The sequence below is a fragment of the Camellia sinensis genome, chromosome 1, assembly GCF_055761805.1.
Source record: "Camellia sinensis isolate YWXY chromosome 1, ASM5576180v1, whole genome shotgun sequence".
Classification (NCBI taxonomy): domain Eukaryota; kingdom Viridiplantae; phylum Streptophyta; class Magnoliopsida; order Ericales; family Theaceae; genus Camellia; species Camellia sinensis.
The window spans coordinates 75,472,042-75,490,355 of record NC_138961.1 but is presented as its reverse complement, the minus strand read 5'-3'; the positions used below and the strand labels follow the sequence as shown (position 1 = coordinate 75,490,355).

At 42.0% G+C, this 18,314-nt stretch overlaps 1 protein-coding gene and 1 long non-coding RNA gene across 2 annotated transcripts; one reads left to right on the top strand and one right to left on the bottom strand.

Annotated features, from left to right (window-relative positions):
* Positions 1-2,062: 2,062 nt before the first annotated feature.
* LOC114276237 (uncharacterized) lies at positions 2,063-2,979 on the bottom strand. Its single transcript, XR_003634139.2, has 4 exons — positions 2,908-2,979; positions 2,660-2,721; positions 2,498-2,569; positions 2,063-2,383 (listed from the first exon to the last, which is right to left on the bottom strand). It is a non-coding gene; the product is annotated as an uncharacterized LOC114276237 (long non-coding RNA).
* Positions 2,980-10,241: 7,262 nt separating this feature from the next.
* LOC145802792 (protein MAINTENANCE OF MERISTEMS-like) lies at positions 10,242-11,405 on the top strand. The gene is made up of 3 exons (XM_082895600.1): positions 10,242-10,595; positions 10,865-11,026; positions 11,112-11,405. The coding sequence occupies exons 1-3, from the start codon at positions 10,242-10,244 to the stop codon at positions 11,403-11,405; spliced, it is 810 nt and encodes a 269-aa protein (XP_082751726.1).
* The last annotated feature ends 6,909 nt before the right edge of the window (positions 11,406-18,314 follow it).

Below are 18,314 nucleotides of genomic sequence, written 5' to 3'. Positions count from 1 at the left end.
AATAATTACACTTTTATAAAACAATAGAACTAAAATTATCAAAATAAACAAATAATTTAACTAAATTTATTGTATATAAGAATATAGGTAACACTTTTATAGAGCGGAAATGTTAAGATTATTAAAATAAATAATTAAAATTAAAATAAATATTATTATTTTGTAACACATATCATAATATAAAATATAATTACATTAATTAAAGTTAACTTCATTATACTTTTATGTAAGACATCATATTTCTAGAAATGATTTCACTGCTGGAAATTGATCTTTTAGTGGCGTTAAAAAAATGCCGCTATAGTTATTAAAAACGCCGCTAATTATTTTTGTGACGTTTAGTACCAAACGCCAAAGATGCGGCCGTCGCTGTAACTTTATGACGCTTTAAAAATGTCGCTATATCAGTAAAGGCGGCGTTTTAAAAAATGTGCTGCATAATTATACAATGACGTCACTACACATTTAGCGACGTTTTAAAACGTCGTGATAGGTCATTTTGATTTTCAAAATATAACCGTTGGTATTCTATAGTGACGTTTAAAAACGCCGTTATAATTTCATTTTTTTAAATGAAAAAAAAAAAATTGTGCTAATTCTGTGAGATTTAACCAAAAAAAAATACCTTTTATAAAGATGAAAAATATACAATATATTGACTAAATTTAGGTAAACATAATACTAGATCAATTCATGCTTCTCAATATGCAAAAATATTTCAATTCCAAGATGAAATAAAGTTAAACTAGTACCTAGTAGTAAGTTGAAAGTTATTACAAAACAGATCAGCACAAAAGATGCAATTCAAACTAATTATATAAACAAGTACTATGAAAGCATCTACTAAGAAAGAAAAATTCCCAGATTCTATAAGGAAGATGATGGTCCTCTGTTCACATCTCAGCATTGTTGATACATCTTGTGCTGTCACCTGCCAAGCATTCACCAAAATAGGTGTTAACAAGGACAAATTCAAAGCAGTGAATCCCATTACTGCAATCCCTTAAGTTTATAATCCTTCATATTGTGCATGCTAGGTGACATAAGATGAAGATATACAAACATCAACGTAGGAAGTATATCCAATACAGTATTCATAAGATTAGGAGAATTTATAAAAATCAAAAGTATATTATATACAATGAAGATTGAAATGTATGCATAATTACCTGGAAGCTACCGTCACCAATGGAAGCAATCACTTGCTTATTTTGTGCAGCCTGTGCATATCCAAGAGTCGCACCTACAGCCCAGCTAATTGATCCATATTGCATCTGGAACTCATACCTGCAAACCCCAATTTCATATTATTTTTTGTATCATAAAACATAATAAAACCAAAAAAAATGCAACATTCTCTCCACGACTTACCCGCATCCCTCAGGCAACTTTAGTTTCTGCCGCTTTGCTAGAGCTCTCAGAAAAAATAAATAAATAAAATTAAAAAAAAAACAAAAAAAAAAATATCACAGGCATATCAATATGCAAACAAAAATCTAGTGTATGTCCAAATATTTAATATTTACCTCCCCTAGTGCGTTCCCTAATGTTGGCTATTTTTGTATACATCTATACATTTACGTTTACACATACATGTATTCTTGGATCTTTGTCTTGCTTAATACATGATTTTCTAGCATGTGGTAGCAGGGTTGTGTGACAAATATGCTGCTGTCAAGAATACTTATGGCAAAATGGATTAACTCTGTGCTGCATCATAGACCTGTTTGAAGGTACATTATGCTTCAGAAATTATATAACCTTCATATTTGGGAAGAGAAAACCATTTTTTATAATCATTATGTGCCAGAAAACAAAAGAACTTCTCAACTTACATATAGTTTTTCGATAACAGCACTTACATTCTAATTAAAACTGTGGGTTGTTATGTAAGATGTACTTACATATTCAGAAGAGATGTACTTTTTTATGCAAGAAGGGTACCAGTTAATTTATTATTCCCAAGAAACCTGGGCATAAAGAAATTAGTTCAAGCAATAAACAGTATTTGTTGGAAAGATTCTAAAATAATACAGCACAAGATGTTTATTACAAGTAAGAGAGAGAGCTCAAATTGAATAGCGAATCAGGAATCTGTCCAGTTAATTTGTTGAAGCTAAAATCCCTAAAAAATTATACAAACCGTGGTCAAGTAAATTCATTATATAATAACGTAAATACATTAAAAGTATTTGCTTCATAGAGTTGGTTGTCTGGTTTTGACCCCATCTTCCCCCATCTGGCTCTGAACTGGCCAAATTTCAGGTTGAAGCATATGGGAGCTGACCTGAAATTAATAGCAATAACTTACAGTTGTAACAATCTTTGATAATCTCCAATATTGTATGGGATAGATCCAGAAATATTGTTATTCCTCAGAATTCTACAAGACATGAAACCACATGGTTATATTAGTTTTGTACAAGAGCAATTAAGGAGCATGAAAATGAAAAATTAAAACAGAATAGATTTGCCAGCAATAATCATATTGCCTTACAAGAGATTCAAAGACTTCATATCCTTAAGAAACGCCAATGAAGAACTTCCATTAGATAAATCACTTATTCTTCTAGATGAGCATGGGTATATTATAAAAGAGAAGATTAGCTTTATTCATATGCTAATATGAACAAAAGCTGTGGAAAGAGTTAATGCTCACAAGTCCTCCATCAAGGTTAAGTTGGAAAATGTTGTTGGTATTGAACCTCCTAAGGAGTTTCCCTGAAATCTCCTTCAAATATATATATATATATAATAAAATAAAAGAAAAAAAAGAAAAAGAAAAGTGAAGTGGATTGCTGAAGAGTGTTATACATCTCAGTTACTACACGTTGCTATTTTAAAGTAAGGCTATAATTTGAGTGTGATTGTCAAAATAAAGAGAACACAACATAGAAGATTGCTTACAAGCTTTTAAGCTTTGACCAATTCCCAATGAATTCAGGTATGCTACCAGTGAGTTCATTGTTTGAAGCCCACCTGAGATCCCCAAAATTCTTGCCCAGTAAAATTGATAACAAAAACAATTAATCTGAACACAATTTTTAGTTTCTCAGATATGCAAAAAAGGATAGTTCAGAAAGCTCTTACACTATCTGCAGATTTCGTAGAGCAGCAAACATTGAAGGTATAGCACCACTAACTCCAAAGCTACCAAAGTAACTGTCAAGGTGGATAATGTTCAAGAAACAAATGCAAAACTTTTTTGTCCTCAATACCATATTTAAATTTAAATTTTGTTCGTTGATGGTAAATCACGAGGTGACAACTCATGAGATGGGTCGCAAGCAATTAGCTAATCAGTACAAAGGTACATGATACATATAACAGATCTTTATATCTAGTGACTATGACATTTCTTAAAAAAAAAGGATCGTGCTTACTGCTTAGTATGCCCAGAATACATGTTTTGGAATTATTTTGTGATGTGGACTAGCATAGCTCATTAAATAGCTGGATGGATGAAATGTTTATTTTAGACTAGACTGGATGACACTGTTTTATAGATCATGATAATTACGAGTCTGGTGCACCTTACCTGTAAGTGTAATGTTACTAACATAAAACTCTAAAATTGCATGTCATACCAAATGAAAAAAAGAATAGAAGAGAGAGAGAGAGAGAGAGAGAGAAGAGAAACAGATATCAAACAAGAGTTTCACAATTATGATGTAAATTGATGAGAATTTGATCTCTGCATTGTAAGCATAAGGTTTGAAAAAAAATAAAAAGGAAAGTTTAGCATCTTAATAGGTCAATTACACAACAAAGTTGAGTACCAAAGCACATTGGTTTTATCAAAAGGTGGAAATAAACACCAAAATGTTTATAAAGCTGAGACCATCTAACAAGATTCAGTAATATGAGATTGAAGATCGGTAATAGAACGCATAAACACTGAATGATCAGTTTCTCGATGCTTCCTATAAGGAGGCTGATTCTGATTTGATGAGTGAATGATATGCAGAAGCACATGAGCCTGTAATTCAAGGTAAAATCATCTTACACAACTATACTAAATTACTGGCAATATAACACAAAGAATTGAGATTCTCAAATGGAAAGCTGCTTTCAAAATGTCATCTAATTTTGCTTGATCCTTGAGCAATGCATATATATTTCCCTTTGAAGGGTTGTATGTTACTATATACCTCTCTTTCTGTAAAAGTCAAAGAAATATATATAAAGAGAAGAACTTGAAATCATGTGTGAGAAGAGGGAAGGTAATTGAAAAGAACACACATGAGAGAAACAGAGAGTGAGTTCCCAGCTTGTATGATGCGCTGAGCCCGGTGCATGCAAGACAGATGAATGAATGCAAACATGCAAGCATAAGGATGCTAATCAAAACATGACCCAGAACTAACCATTATAAGCGGTTAAGTAAAAGGAAGAAAGACGTGGGGTTGGAAGACATTCACACACTCACGTACACTTATTACAAAATTCGCCCTCTCGACGGAGGGTCCGAATAAATAATACAAACCAACTAATTAACTATCTATTCTAGCTAATTAATTATTACAGAAATCTTAACTAATTAAACAAATTAATTAATTTACAAAACTAGCTAAGTAAGAAACTGAAGTAGGCTGCCACAGCCCTACCTCGAAGTGATGAATGATGCATGCTCGATCGCCTTGCTCGGAAATCCGTTGCCATGCCTCATGTTGCCTCTGTTTGCACTGTTCTGCACCTCTGAAAACTGTACAAATCTCTGTGATGCTTCTGAACCACTTCATGGACACTTTGAGAGGCCATCGGCCAAATGGTATGGCCATCGGCCAAAGGATAAGGGCCATCGACCACTTATGAGGTTATCGGCCAAAAATTGTTAGCCGATCGGCACACCAGATAGCCGATCGACCATTTCTTCCTGCAGACTGCTCCTTTTGCTGCAGCAAAGTACAAACAAGGGCATGGCAATACATTTCCAAGAAAATGTTGTGCAACCAAATTCCTTATCATGTTTAAAGCTCAAAGGAGTGTAGTGCTCGACCCTGGAGCCATTAATCACGCATTTCAATGCATGATGGCCAAAGAGGCCGAGTCGCACAATTTAATATGAATGAAATGCACAAAAACACATAAATGCCTTGACCTCTATCATGTTGAATCAAGAGTATCGGTGATTGAGAATTAAGGCACGTTTCATCACTTCATATATGAAACGTCCCTCGATCCTCGTGTTTGGCTTAACACCCAAACCAAGCACAATGCAATGCACGGAACATGGAGATGCTATGCAATGCAACAAAAGCATGCCAAATGCGATGTAACAAATATGCAACAATGTCATGCAACCTAAACATGCAAACATAAAATGTGCCAAGCATGCAAAATGTAATGCAACCTAGACATGCAAACATGCAATGTACCAAGCATGCAAAATGCTATGTAATGCAACTAGCATGCAACAACATGCAATTTACCAAGCATGCAACAACATGCAAAATGGAACAAGCATGCAACAACATGCAAAAGATGGACTTAAACCAAAATGGACAGACCTCAGTCATGCCCAAATCAGTGGCCAAAAATGCTAAAACAATGGCATGAAATGCACATATAAACATGCATGCCAATTGGCCTAAGAATCAACGCATAAGAGGACAACTCTTAAGAGCATTTAAAGGGTGACAAGCAAGGAAGTGCGACAACACTACAAGCTCTGAAATCATGCGTGGAATGGTGCCAAACCATCCAAACTACACAAGTATGGCATGCAAGAGGCTCAAAACTTGAAGCTAGCAAAAGGGACTTATACCACGAGCAAGCCCCAAAGGACCAAGGGCAACCAAAATAGTCCCAAGGCAGGTCAATATTAGACCAAAAGCATGCTTGACCCTCGCCAACACAAGCTAGAACAAAATACCAAAAGCATGAAGCATGTAAGGCTACAAAGGGGTATTACACTACACCTATTACAACCAAACATGGCATGACTTAACCAATAAAAATCAGAGTTATGACATGTCAAAATAAGCCCAAAAACCCACTGAGATGGCATTCTAAAGGCCTAAGCATAGAGGCATACACAATGGTCCATTCTTAAGGCATAAAACTCCAACTCTTTAAAGCATTGAAAGAATGACCAAAGCAAGTGTATGACCATGAAACATGCATTGAAATATCATTTCAAATGACGCCAAATCATGAGAAAAGTCTAAGCAAGAATGATGCTAGTGGACATGATACACAAAGCTAACAAGCTAGATTGAACCATAGCTATACAAAACAATGCATGCATGACTAAAACAACATCAAACAGAGCTCAAGCATGGTAAAACATGAGAGAAAGATTCTTTGAGTTGAGCCAAAACATGCAAGAATGATGGTCCAAACACAAGATGCGTGTTATGCTAGCATGCAAGATTGCTCTATAAGTATGTGAAGCATGCAAGATGCTATCAAACCAACTTAAAACAGAGTTCAGGCATGCTAAAATAACACCAAAAATTTGTTGAAATGGAACCAAAACATGCTAAGCAAACATGCTACTATTATGAGCCATTTATACTAGCATATGAGACACAAGGAGAGAGGGGTGTCCCTCTCATATTCAAGACTCCAAAACCACCTCTCCGCCACTGAAAATCCTCTGAATTTCAGTGGTGAGAAGGTCAAAACAAGATGGTTCCAAAGCTCAAAAAGGAAGGCATAAAACAAGGCCAAACAAGGCCTAAGAGGGGATAGGCAACCCCCAACACAAAAGTGACCTTAAACAAACATCACAAGCATGAAAAATCAAAAGTTTTTTCAGTAGAAAGTTAAGCTAAAAACAGCATGCAAGTATGACCAAAAGCTTAAGCAAAAATAAGGTATCAAAAGCTAGAATCTCACCCTTGAAGAACACCTTCAAGAACACAACTCCAGCACTCTTCTCTGATCAAAACCAGTCCATGAACACTAAAACCAACTCATAAGGACCTCAGCAACAAAAGGATGGTGTTCTAGTGGGTGTTTGTGTGCAATAGTGTGAGGAATTTACACTTTTGGGCACAAACAAGAGTAAATGAAGAAAGAGAGGTAAAATAGAGAGAGATATATATATATATATATATAGAACTTGTATATCAAATTCTCAGAACCTCTGGAAAGGGAGAGAGGCCTCCCTTCTTATAGAATTTCAATTCTCAAGCTTGTTCAATAAGCTCGAGTCTTGAATGCAATCCCTTCATGCACGTGTATGGAGGATGAGAATTGTGTTCACCAGCTGTCACAACTAGCAGAAAATATCTGCAAAAAGCAGATGGAAAGGTCTCGGCTCAAAAATATGGCTGATCGACCAAAATTAGTGCCGATCTACCAAAAAGAGTGCTGATCGGCCAACACTTATGGCCAATGGCAAGAAAACAAGGCCGATGGCACCATGCCTTGGCCGATGGGTTACAGGGATGGCCAACAAGCCACCCTCTTCCCTCAGAAGCAAAACCACAAGTCCTTGGTCCACAACCAAGCACAAAATAGATAAGTTGAGAGATCCTAAGGCAAGGCGCGCAGCCGAGACCTTCGGGAACTCAAAACGATCACAAACATGGATGATCATCGAGTGTTCAAACGATGACGTCCAAGTCTTGAGGACGGTCAAAACTGGGGTGTCTACAGTTGCCCCTCTTTGACAGAACTCGAAAGTCATAAGATGACGGGAGTGAATGTTAAAGCCCAGAGACGACCCATTTTTGACAAGGCCAAAGACTTAGACAAACATATAAGATAACGAAGATATGCGCCTGCAGGCAGGGGCAAGATGCAAATGACATGCACAATGCTGAACATAACTTATGATCATGCAAAGAGAACTGTAATGAAGCATAACATGCGAAGTAAATGCGACATTTTAAGCAAGCGAATAAGAAAGAATAGTCCTACACATTCCAACAGAAAGGATGTAAAAAAATTATGCAATTCTCACTGTGTCCCACGCGGAGTACATACAATACTGTATGGCTCGTCTGGTCGCGCCAGCTTCAAATGAACCGTACATACAATATCGTGCCTGCATAAGAGAGAAACTTAACAGGTACAATATCGTAAGAAACATGCATAGTAATGCAATTGAAAAGTGCGTGACAACGCAAGTGAAGGGGTGCATGACAATGCAACCTAAGGGTGACGCATAACAATGCGAAGGGGTGCGTGACAATGCAACCTAAGTGTGCGCATAACAATGCGAAGAGGTGCATGACAATGCAACCTAAGTGTGATGCATAACAATGCGGAGGGGTGCATGGCAATGCAACCTAAGTGTGACACATAACAATGCGAGAGAGAGCATGCGCGACAACGCAAACAAGGGATGCATAACAATGCAACCTAAGTGTATGCATAACAATGAGAGCAAAAAGTGCGTGACAACGCAAGTAAAGAGGTGCATGACAATGCAAGTAAAACATGCGTGACAACGCAAGTGAGGGGTGCATGACAATGCACCAAGTGTGCGCGACAACGCAAGTAAGGTGTGCATGACAATGCAACAAGTGTGCGCAACAACGCAAGTGAGGGGTGCATAACAATGCAACCTAAGTGTACACATAACAATGCAAGCAAAGCGTAACAACACATGTAAGTAAAGCATACGCAACAATGCAAGCAATGTGCGTAGGCAAAGAAAAGCATAAACACATATAAGTAAAGTATGCGCAATGACGCAAGCAATGTGTAAAGCAAGAGAGGCATGCTCAATGCAAGAGCGAAAAGACATATAACAAGTGCGCTTGGAAGCAAACATGACAAAACATTGTAATGCAACATATTCAAAGTAGTTTCCGAATCTCGCAATATACAAAAGGATACAAAAAAGGATACATCTTCTGCGTATCAAGTGCCACACACGGAAGACACGATTCGAGGTCAACACGAAGGCTGGTTAAGCTTCAAAAGTGTACTTTCTTGCACTTTCTTGAGAGATGAACGTACTAATCAACATAACTGACCCAAACAAGGGTATTGGAGGTGCATCGACCACAAGGGGATGCCATCGGCCATCCATTGGCCACAAAAGGAGATCATCGGCCAAAAATTTAGCCGATCGGCTAACAGTTTGGCCGATCGGCCAAAAATCACAATTTTGGGGCAGTTTTGTCCATTCACCTCAGGTCTTTAAATATAACGCCTCAAACCCTATTTCCTCACTTTTCCCTTGCCAAAAATCCATGCTCTCTCTCTCTAGGTCATTCTCCACCCTTAGATCCGAGCTTTTCCCTTGTTTTTGAGCCTCCCGCGACGTTCGATCCGCGAAACCCTCTTCGTTTTACACACTTTGAACCGAACGAAACATGTTTTCGGTGCCACATTCTCGATTTCCACCACTTGGGGTTTGTTTCCCCCGAGTTTACCTCGATCTTCGTGCCTTTTCCCGCACTCTGACCTTTTCTCTCATTTTTCACCCCTCGGGGTTGACTTTTGGTTGACTTTTGGCATTCTTGCCCATTTTCCACACCCTCGGCCATTTTTGCACTCTTCTTGAGATGGCAGACGACATTCCATGGGGTGGGACTCCCCCAGAGATGGACACAGACCCTGAGGTCGAGCTCCTACCTCTTAGCATTCGACCATTCGACCCGGCGACATACCAGCTGGCAACACACAAACTGCCTCCTGATATCATCCGTCAGTTCAGGAGCTACGTGCGAGGTGCACCATTGGAGTTCTTGCTACGCGAGCCGGACTCGCACCTTTCCTATGGCGCTGCTGAGGTACATTCTTCCCCTCTTTTACTTTCTCCAATGTAGATTGTACGCTTCGGATAGCCAGTACTGTTCTGTAACTGATTAACCCAAACACACTGATACATGACATTCTTAGTTCACCGTGAGCACACTCACACCCGATATCTGTGTAAACTCGAACACATGCACACACACTGCATTTTCATCAATTCTGAACGCATTCAAACACTGTATTTCTAACATTGCTTCGCAACTGTTTGTCTTGAACACAAGGAGATTCCCATGCCATCCGGGGGTATGGGAATACCATTGCCCGAGGATGGTACATGGAGTTGCCCGACGCGGTTTGCCACATCATCAACCAGGCTGGCTTCGGCACTTTCTGCATGGGACTCTCATGCCTCATTACGAGTGGGCTCCTTCTTGGTGCTCTGGTGGAGAGGTGGTGGGACACCACCGATTCCTTCCACCTTTCTGCTGCAGGGGAGATGGCGATGACTCCCTCCCTTTGACTTCTCCATGCTCACTAGCATCGGAGTAAGGGGCGATCCGATTCCCTTTGACACTGATATGGATGAGTGGGATGCTGCCCAGATGTTCTTGCTCGGTGGTCAGCTACCTTTCTCCCGGCCAGGGTTCATGAGGTATTCTTGGTTCGAGGACCACTTCAGGGTTCAGGCGCCTACGACCTGCGAGGAGGAGGAGCAGTACGCTCGAGGGTTCATCATGTTTTTGCTGGGCACCACCCTTTTCGCCGATCGGGCGAACACTGTTGCTCTATATCTGCTGAGCGCATTGGTGGACGTGACCGGGATCCGTCGCTACGACTGGGGTGGCGCAGGCTTAGCCACGCTCTATGGATACATAAGTTCTTCATCCCGCCGCAGTGGACATTTACTCGGAGGCTACTATCGAGCCTGGGAGGTACACCTTCCCTTTCTGTTTTACAGTTCTGCTTTACACTATCTGTACACCACACATACTGCACACACGCAATCTGCTTTACACTGACTGTACACTACACACACTGCAGACATGCAATCTACTTTAAACTGACTGTACATTGCACACACTGCACAATACAATCTGCTTTAAACTGACTGTATACTGTACACACTGCACAATACACTACACACCATTCTCTAATTTTTGCTTTATCTGCATACTCATTCTTACCCTGTTACACTCTGTAGTTGTGGTTGTATGCCTACTTTCCGAGGCTTGCCCCAGTGCCGGATGTGGAGATGCCCCTCGGCGTTCCATATTCTCATCGCTATGACGTGTGGTGTGAGAGGAGGCCACGTGAGTCTTTCTTGTTCTTCCGTAGATACTTTGACACCATTACCGCCGCAGAGGTATTTCAAACATTACAGTTTTAAGCTTCATTTTACATTATACTTTCAATAGTAGATAACAAACTGTATATCCTGTGATTTGCAGATCACCTGGCAGCCCTGGACTGCGTTACCGGAGGCAGTGAGGGATCAGTATGCGGGTGCTCGGGAGACTGGCCGGCTCAGGATTTTGCTGGAGGGTCCGGTCTGCCGGGCATGGTATTTTGGAGAGCGCTTCCTACGGCAGACCCTCGGTTTGCCCGAGCAGATAGTCCCGAGGCCACCTCCAACCCATACGAGGGCTACCGAGAGGTACACCCTGGAAGAGATAATGGATTACACGATCGGCTGGGACTCTGACTTCTTTAGAGACGAGGGCGACTACACCGAGTTCATCTAGGCTTATGTTATGCGGCCTTTGACTGGTGCTCACCGAGTCGAGAGAGAGAGGCCTGCAGCGCCAGTGGTAGGAGCAGGAGCACCGAGGCCGACTCAGGCCTGTAGTAGGGGTGGGTCCCGGAGGGGATAGGGAGTCGGGTGGCCAGAGCTGCCCACCACCATGACATGCCAAGGACAGGGTGTGGAGACTAATCAGATACCCATCGCTCCTCCTCCGGCTGATCATGAGCTTGTCAGAGTTCGCGGCTCGACCCCGGTACGTGCTGCTATGCTTTTCATTATGTACAATCATTTCATTTCATTTGATATCCTGCAGAATACTAATGACTCCTACACTCTTGCAGGCTTCAGTCGAGTACACTAGGCAGGCGTTGGAGCTAACAGCCTCGGTGATGGGGATGTTGTTGAGGAGCATAAACTTACTGACCATCTACGGTATCCCAGTAAATTCCTTCAACCTTAGTCTCAAAACTTTGCACATTCTTTTCCATACTGATCTGATACATCACATTATCAATACGGCACTTGATACACTGCACTCACATACCACTCATGGCACTAATAGACTGTAACTCACATACTACTCACAGCACTGATACGGTACTCATAGCATTCATACACTGCACTCGGCATTCATTCACTGCTCACAGCATTCACACACTGTACTCATACACTGTATTCGGTGTTCACACTAGACTTTGCATAGTATAACTGATGCGTTTGCCAATTGTTCTTTTCAGGCCCCATTCCAGATACCGGCCATAGGAGGTGCTCCAGCAGGACCTTCAGCGCCTCCCAGAGCAGCAGGGGGAGCCAGACGGGGGATGACGATACACAGCCGAGGCAGACACAGGCTTTCTTATGCTGAGGGTAGTTCACGGGAGCCTTCCCTAGATGATGAGTCTGACGAGGAGGCAGCGTCGTCTCAGGATGAGGCCGGGGATGGCTTAGATTCAGACTCTGACGGTGGAGATCCTGGACCTTCGTCTAGAAAGAGGACCAGGACGGACTCCCGCACTTGAGGATACTGGCGCCGATCTAGACATTTTGCTATTTTTCACTTTTTTTTCTTTATTTTTCTTTTTACTAGTAGTTTTGCACATTGTACTACCTCAGGCAGGTTTTATTTTCTTCAAAACTATGAACTTCTACAAGAGAAAATGTGATGAAATGAAACAGCTATTTTTTTCAAAAAATGTTACATTTGTACATTCTGAGCATCGCATCGCATTACATAACAATGTAAATGAGATTGAACTTTGTTTTGAAAACTAAACACTCGAATTGCATTAATCAGGTAGTGAACCAACTAACGACAAAACAACTCGATAAACAAAACAACGAACTTGACAAGCTAACCAAATGTAAATACAACGCGATAAGTAAAACAAAGACTTAAAGAATAGAAAATAAAACTCGATAAACAAAAGTACAAAAACTCGATAAACAAATTGAAGTAACACAGGCGCGACTTCGCAAAATCATCACCAAAAGGCATTTGAAGTGGAACCAGTCACAAGTTCTCAATATCTTCAACACTTAGACAGCTCAGAGAACAAGAGGAGAGGCCATTGGCCAAAGGGAGAGGCCATCGGCCACAAGAAATGGCCATCGGCCATCATTACTAGCCGATCGGCCAAAAAAGATGGTCAGTTCGGCACTATTTTTGGCCGATTGGCCAAAAATGGCAAGCACCTCCAGAATGCTGACACCTGTCTTCCACTCAATGCCTTATCTTCTAAAAAAGCCCCAGCTTCGTAGTTTTCTCCATTTCAGCTCAATTTTTTACATCAAATGGAAGCATTTCTTGTCCAAAATCTCACAAATTGGATTGCCAACTTGGATGGCTCGGAAAAGCTAAATTTTTGGGGCTTCGGCATAAATGCACTATTCACGTTGAATCGCACCCCGCTGCGTTTCTCGTTCCTCCATGTTGCGACAAGGTTTTGGAATCCGGTAACACACGTCTTTAGCTTTGGCGGACAAGAGATGTGTCCCACTTTCGAGGATTTCCAAGCTTTAATGGAATCCGAGCGCGATGAAGAAATCTTGCCTCAATTCTGCTTCGACTATGTCCAAGCCTTGGGACGAATGTGTGGGCTTACTTTGCATGATGCTCAGTCATTGATTCACGACGGAGAGTTGGACATTCTGAGCTTGATTCGCCGGTTTTCTAAGGCCGGTGACTGCGGTGATCATCATTGGCTGGGTTATCGGTGACATGCGCTTTGCTTGTGCATGTTGTCTCATTTCTTGCTCGCCCCAAGCTCCGGTGGGTTTGGCACTCGCTTGATTGAGGTCACCAAGGGCTTAAAAGAGGATAAGAGCTACATCGCCATGACACTAGCCGAGACATTGATGGGTTTGGACGCTTTTCATCGCCGGGAGATGACTAGATTCGCAGGGAGTCCACTACTACTGCAGGTAATGTTTTCCACCCTATCTCACATATATTTCTCACATCACTCGACCCTCAGGCTCTGTTTTTCTCTCAAAACCCTTTTCTCACTTTTTCTCTCAACGTATACCTCTCTATTCTTTAATCTCTCATTTTTCATCCCTTCCTAGGTGTGGTTAATGGACAAGTTGAGAGTGGTGGACTCATGCCCGGCATATTTAGCTCGCAGCTATTTCTTCCTACGACATCTAGTCGATCCCTGATGAGGGATGGTGGTACGAATGGATGCGCAGTTTGACTGCTCTTGACATTGCTTGGCGCTGCCCCTGGCTTAATTTACCAACGATGAGCTACAGCATGACCTGCCCGGGATTTAGTTGATTGGCCTGACACACTGTGTCTTTTACTTCTCGTTCCGATTTCGGCACTAGTTCGGACATGATCAGACTTACCTAGAGAAGGGGATAGAGTACCCTACTGCATTTCCGGTCCAAGGCGAATAGCTAGCTCGGTATGCCACAGCATGGAGGACGAGAGAGCTTCTGGCCCCCACTCCCATTTTCAGTTGCACCCTCTCTGATGAGTGCATAGCTTGGCTTGATGAAGAGGCGCAGATTGGGCCCACTTTGGCATTAGATGCTTCCACAAGCTCTGGGAGGGGACGTAGGAACACCTGACCATGCCTCGAATTTATTTGCTTTGATCAACACTTTCAAGTTTTCTTTATGAATGTAATAAAATGCAACTTCAATTTGTATTCAAGAGTAGGAGAACTCTGTATTGAAATCAATGAAATTGAAGATTGTGGGTACTGAAAATTTTCCGTTGGTCCAAAGATGGTCTAAGTTGTAAAAAGATTAATTTGAGCAAAATCAACTTTTATTAAAACTTTTCAAAACCATTTTCGATATGGATCACAACTGGACACACCTAAGATCTATCACTGAGATGTACAACCCCAGATCCCAGAAACTGGAAAGTTGCCCCTAGTCTGAATAGGACTGCACTGGAGAACACAACTGAGCTCTTGAATGCAGAATAGACAAAGATGACCAAACATGATCACATGGACAATGTTGATCGGGGAAGTGTTTATGGCTGGACTTCAAAATGAAGTTTTGCCTACGTATCCCAAACATAGGAATCAAGCCTTACGTAGTTTGGCTCGGGTTCACTCGTGTATTAACACTCTCCTTTTGCGCTCTAACTTTTTCCAAGGCCGCCCTTTCTGGGTTTTCAACCTTGCGAGCTCAGTTTTTATAATTTCAAATTTTTCGTGCTCTAACTTTTTCCTAGGTCGCCCTTTCAGGTTTTCGGCCTAGCGAACCACTCAGGGAAAGTATTTCTTCAACTTGTCCATGTTGATTGGCTGGGAGAACTCTAGGCCATCCAGGTCCATCAGAACAACAGCTTCACCCAACCAGATAGACTTGATGATGTAAGGACCAGTCCAATTGGGTCAGAACTTGCCCTTAGGGTCGTGGATGGGAGCTTGGTTGTCTTTGAGCACCAAATCTCCTTCCTTCAAATTCCTGGACTTAACCTTCTTGTTGAAAGCCTTGACAATTCTCCGTTGATAACCTTGAACATGGTACAGTGCTTTCAGCCTCCTCTCATCAAAGAGCATGAGTTCTTCGAACCTGCTTTGCTGTCAATCTGCCTCAGCTATCTGACACTCAGCCAATACTCGCAATGACGGAACCTCAACTTTGATAGGCAGAACAGCCTCCATCCCATACACCAAGGAATACGGAGTTGCCCCAGTAGAAGTTCGAATTGGAGTCCGGTAGCCCAAAGAGCAAATGGCAGCTTATCTGGCCAGTCCCGGTAGGTTTCCACCATCTTCTGCAGAATGTGCTTGATGTTCTTGTTGGCGGCCTCAACTGCTCCGTTGGTCTGCGGCCAATATGTAGACGACTTATAAAAAGTCACATTGTACTTGTCCAACAGGTCGATCACTTCATTCTTGAAGTGGGAACCATTATCTGAAATAATCTCGTTCGGGATCCCGTAGCGACAGATGATATTGTTCCTGATGAACTTAGCGACATGCGATGCCCTCAACACCGCATAAGATTGGGCCTCAACCCACTTCGTAAAATAGTCTATCGCGACCAGAATGAACGTATGCCCATTGGACCCCTTCGGAGTGACAGCCCTGATCACATCAATCCCCGAGACTGAAAATGGCCATGGCGAAGTCATGTTGTACAGCTTTGATGACGGAATGTTCATACAATTTGCATGGATCTGACATTTGTGGCATTGTCGGACAAAGCCAATATAATCCTCCTTTATGGTGGACCAGTAGTAACCCTGTCTAAGGATCTTCCGGGCTAGCATCACCCTGTTCATGTGCGCTCCGCACTCTCATCCATGGATGGCCTTCATCAAGCGCTTCAATTCTTCGGTATCAACACACAGCTTATGCATCGCAAGATGACCTCTCTTGTACAGTTTACCTCCGCAGACGATGAGCTGAGCAGCCATTCTTCGAATTGCCCTCTTATCTTTGGCATTTGCCCCTGGTGGATACGCTTCTTTTTCCAAGAAGTTCCAAACATCGTAATACCAGGGGTTCTCATTTTGTACCTCATCTATGGCAGCAATCAACTCATAAGCCGGCACAAATTTCTGGTCAACGATGATCGGATGCATCTGGACTCCAAAAAGGATGTCTATCATAGAAGATAGAGTTGCTAATGAATCTGCGAACCTGTTGTTCTCTCTTAACAGATGAGCGAAATTCAATTTTTCAAACCAAGGAATCAGCATGTCCAAGGTCTGGTGGTAGATTCTCATCTTTTCTTCTTTGACTTTCCAATCTCCTTTAGCTTGAAAAACAACAAGGTTCGAGTCCCCGATGACGTCCAACCATTTTTTCCCTAGTTCCAGGGCAACTTCTAAACCAGCAATACATGCCTCATACTCTGCTTCGTTGTTCGAGACTTTGAACTGGAGTTTGAATGCTAGAGGGATACGGGAATTGTCAGGCGCTATCAGCAACAACCCTATCCTATACCCATATTAGTTTGACGCTCCGTCAAAGTACATCGTCCAAGTTTTGTCTTCGACAGGCAAAATGGCCTCGTCTGGGAATAGGTACTTAACTGCTTCATCCCCTTCCATTGGGTGATCGGCTTGGAACACCGCTACTGCACTACCCTTCACTGACTTGCGCGTCATATACTTCAGATCGAATTCGAAAAGCAGAAGCAACCAGCGAGCTAGCCTACCCATAAGTGTCGGTTTCTTGAAGAGATATTTGATGGGATCTAATCTCGAAACCACTATTGCGAAGTGAGCTAACAGGTAGTGCCGCACCTTCCTGGTAGCCCATACCAAAGCCAGACAAGCCTTCTCCAATGGAGTGTAGCGAGTCTCATAATCTAGCATTTTCTTGCTCAGGTAGTAGATAGGTCTCTCCACTTTGTCCTCAGACTCCTGTGCAAGCATGCAGCCCATTGTAGTTTCAGTCACTGAAAGATACAGAATCAACGGTTTCCCTGGCTCGGGCGGTGATAACACATGTGGGTTTTGTAAATATTGCTTGATTTGTTCAAAAGCAGCTTAGCATCGGCCATCCCATTGGTACTTCTTTCCTTTCTTCAGGAGACTAAAGAGTGGTTCACAAGTCAAGGTTAATTTTGCAATAAATAGTCTTACGAATTGCACTTTACCCAGAAAGCCTCGCACCTCCTTTTTGGTCCTCGGTGGTGGCATTTCTAAGATGGCCATCATTTTGGAAGGATCGACCTCGATACCTCTCTGTGTGATCAAGAACCCCAGCATTTTCCCTGTTGTAATACCAAACGTACATTTCTGAGGATTCAGCCACAACCGATATTCTCTGATTCGTTGAAAGAATTTCTGCAAGGCGGTGTAGTGGCCCTCTCTTTCCTTTGACTTCACAATCATGTCGTCCATGTACACCTTATCCTCCTTATGGATCATATCATGCAAAATCATGGTCGCAGCCCATTGATATGTAGCTCCAGCATTCTTCAGCCCAAACAGCATCACCCTATAGCAATAGGTCCCCCACGGGGTAGTGAAAGAAGTCTTCTCCCGGTCTTCGGGTGCCATCACTATCTAATTGTAGCCAGAAAATCCATCCATGAATGAGAGCAATGCGTGCCCAGCAGTAAAGTCCACTAATTCGTCAATATGCGGCAGGGGAAAGTCGTCCTTCGGACTAGCTTTGTTCAAATCCCTGAAGTCCACACATACCCGAATTCTGCCATCCTTCTTCGGCACTGGAACTATATTGGCCAACCAAGTTAGGTATTCAGATACCAGCAGGAACCCTGTGTCAATTTGCTTGGTGACCTCTTCTTTGATCTTGAGAGCCCAGTCCGGGCGGATCCTTCTGAGTTTCTGCTTAACAGGTCAGGCCTCTAGGTCAAGAGGGATCCAGTGCTGTACAATCTTAGGATCGATTCCAGGCATGTCTTCGTAGGACCACACGAAAACATCTTTGAAATCTTTAAATAAAGTGACTAAGCGCTCGCG

Bases quoted from the DNA above. Each gene is read 5' to 3' on its own strand.
- LOC145802792 (XM_082895600.1), top strand. From the start codon at position 10,242: ATGGATGAGTGGGATGCTGCCCAGATGTTCTTGCTCGGTGGTCAGCTA. The intron at 10,596-10,864 runs GTACACCTTCCC...TACACTCTGTAG, and splicing joins GCTACTATCGAGCCTGGGAG to TTGTGGTTGTATGCCTACTT. The intron at 11,027-11,111 runs GTATTTCAAACA...TGTGATTTGCAG, and splicing joins ACACCATTACCGCCGCAGAG to ATCACCTGGCAGCCCTGGAC.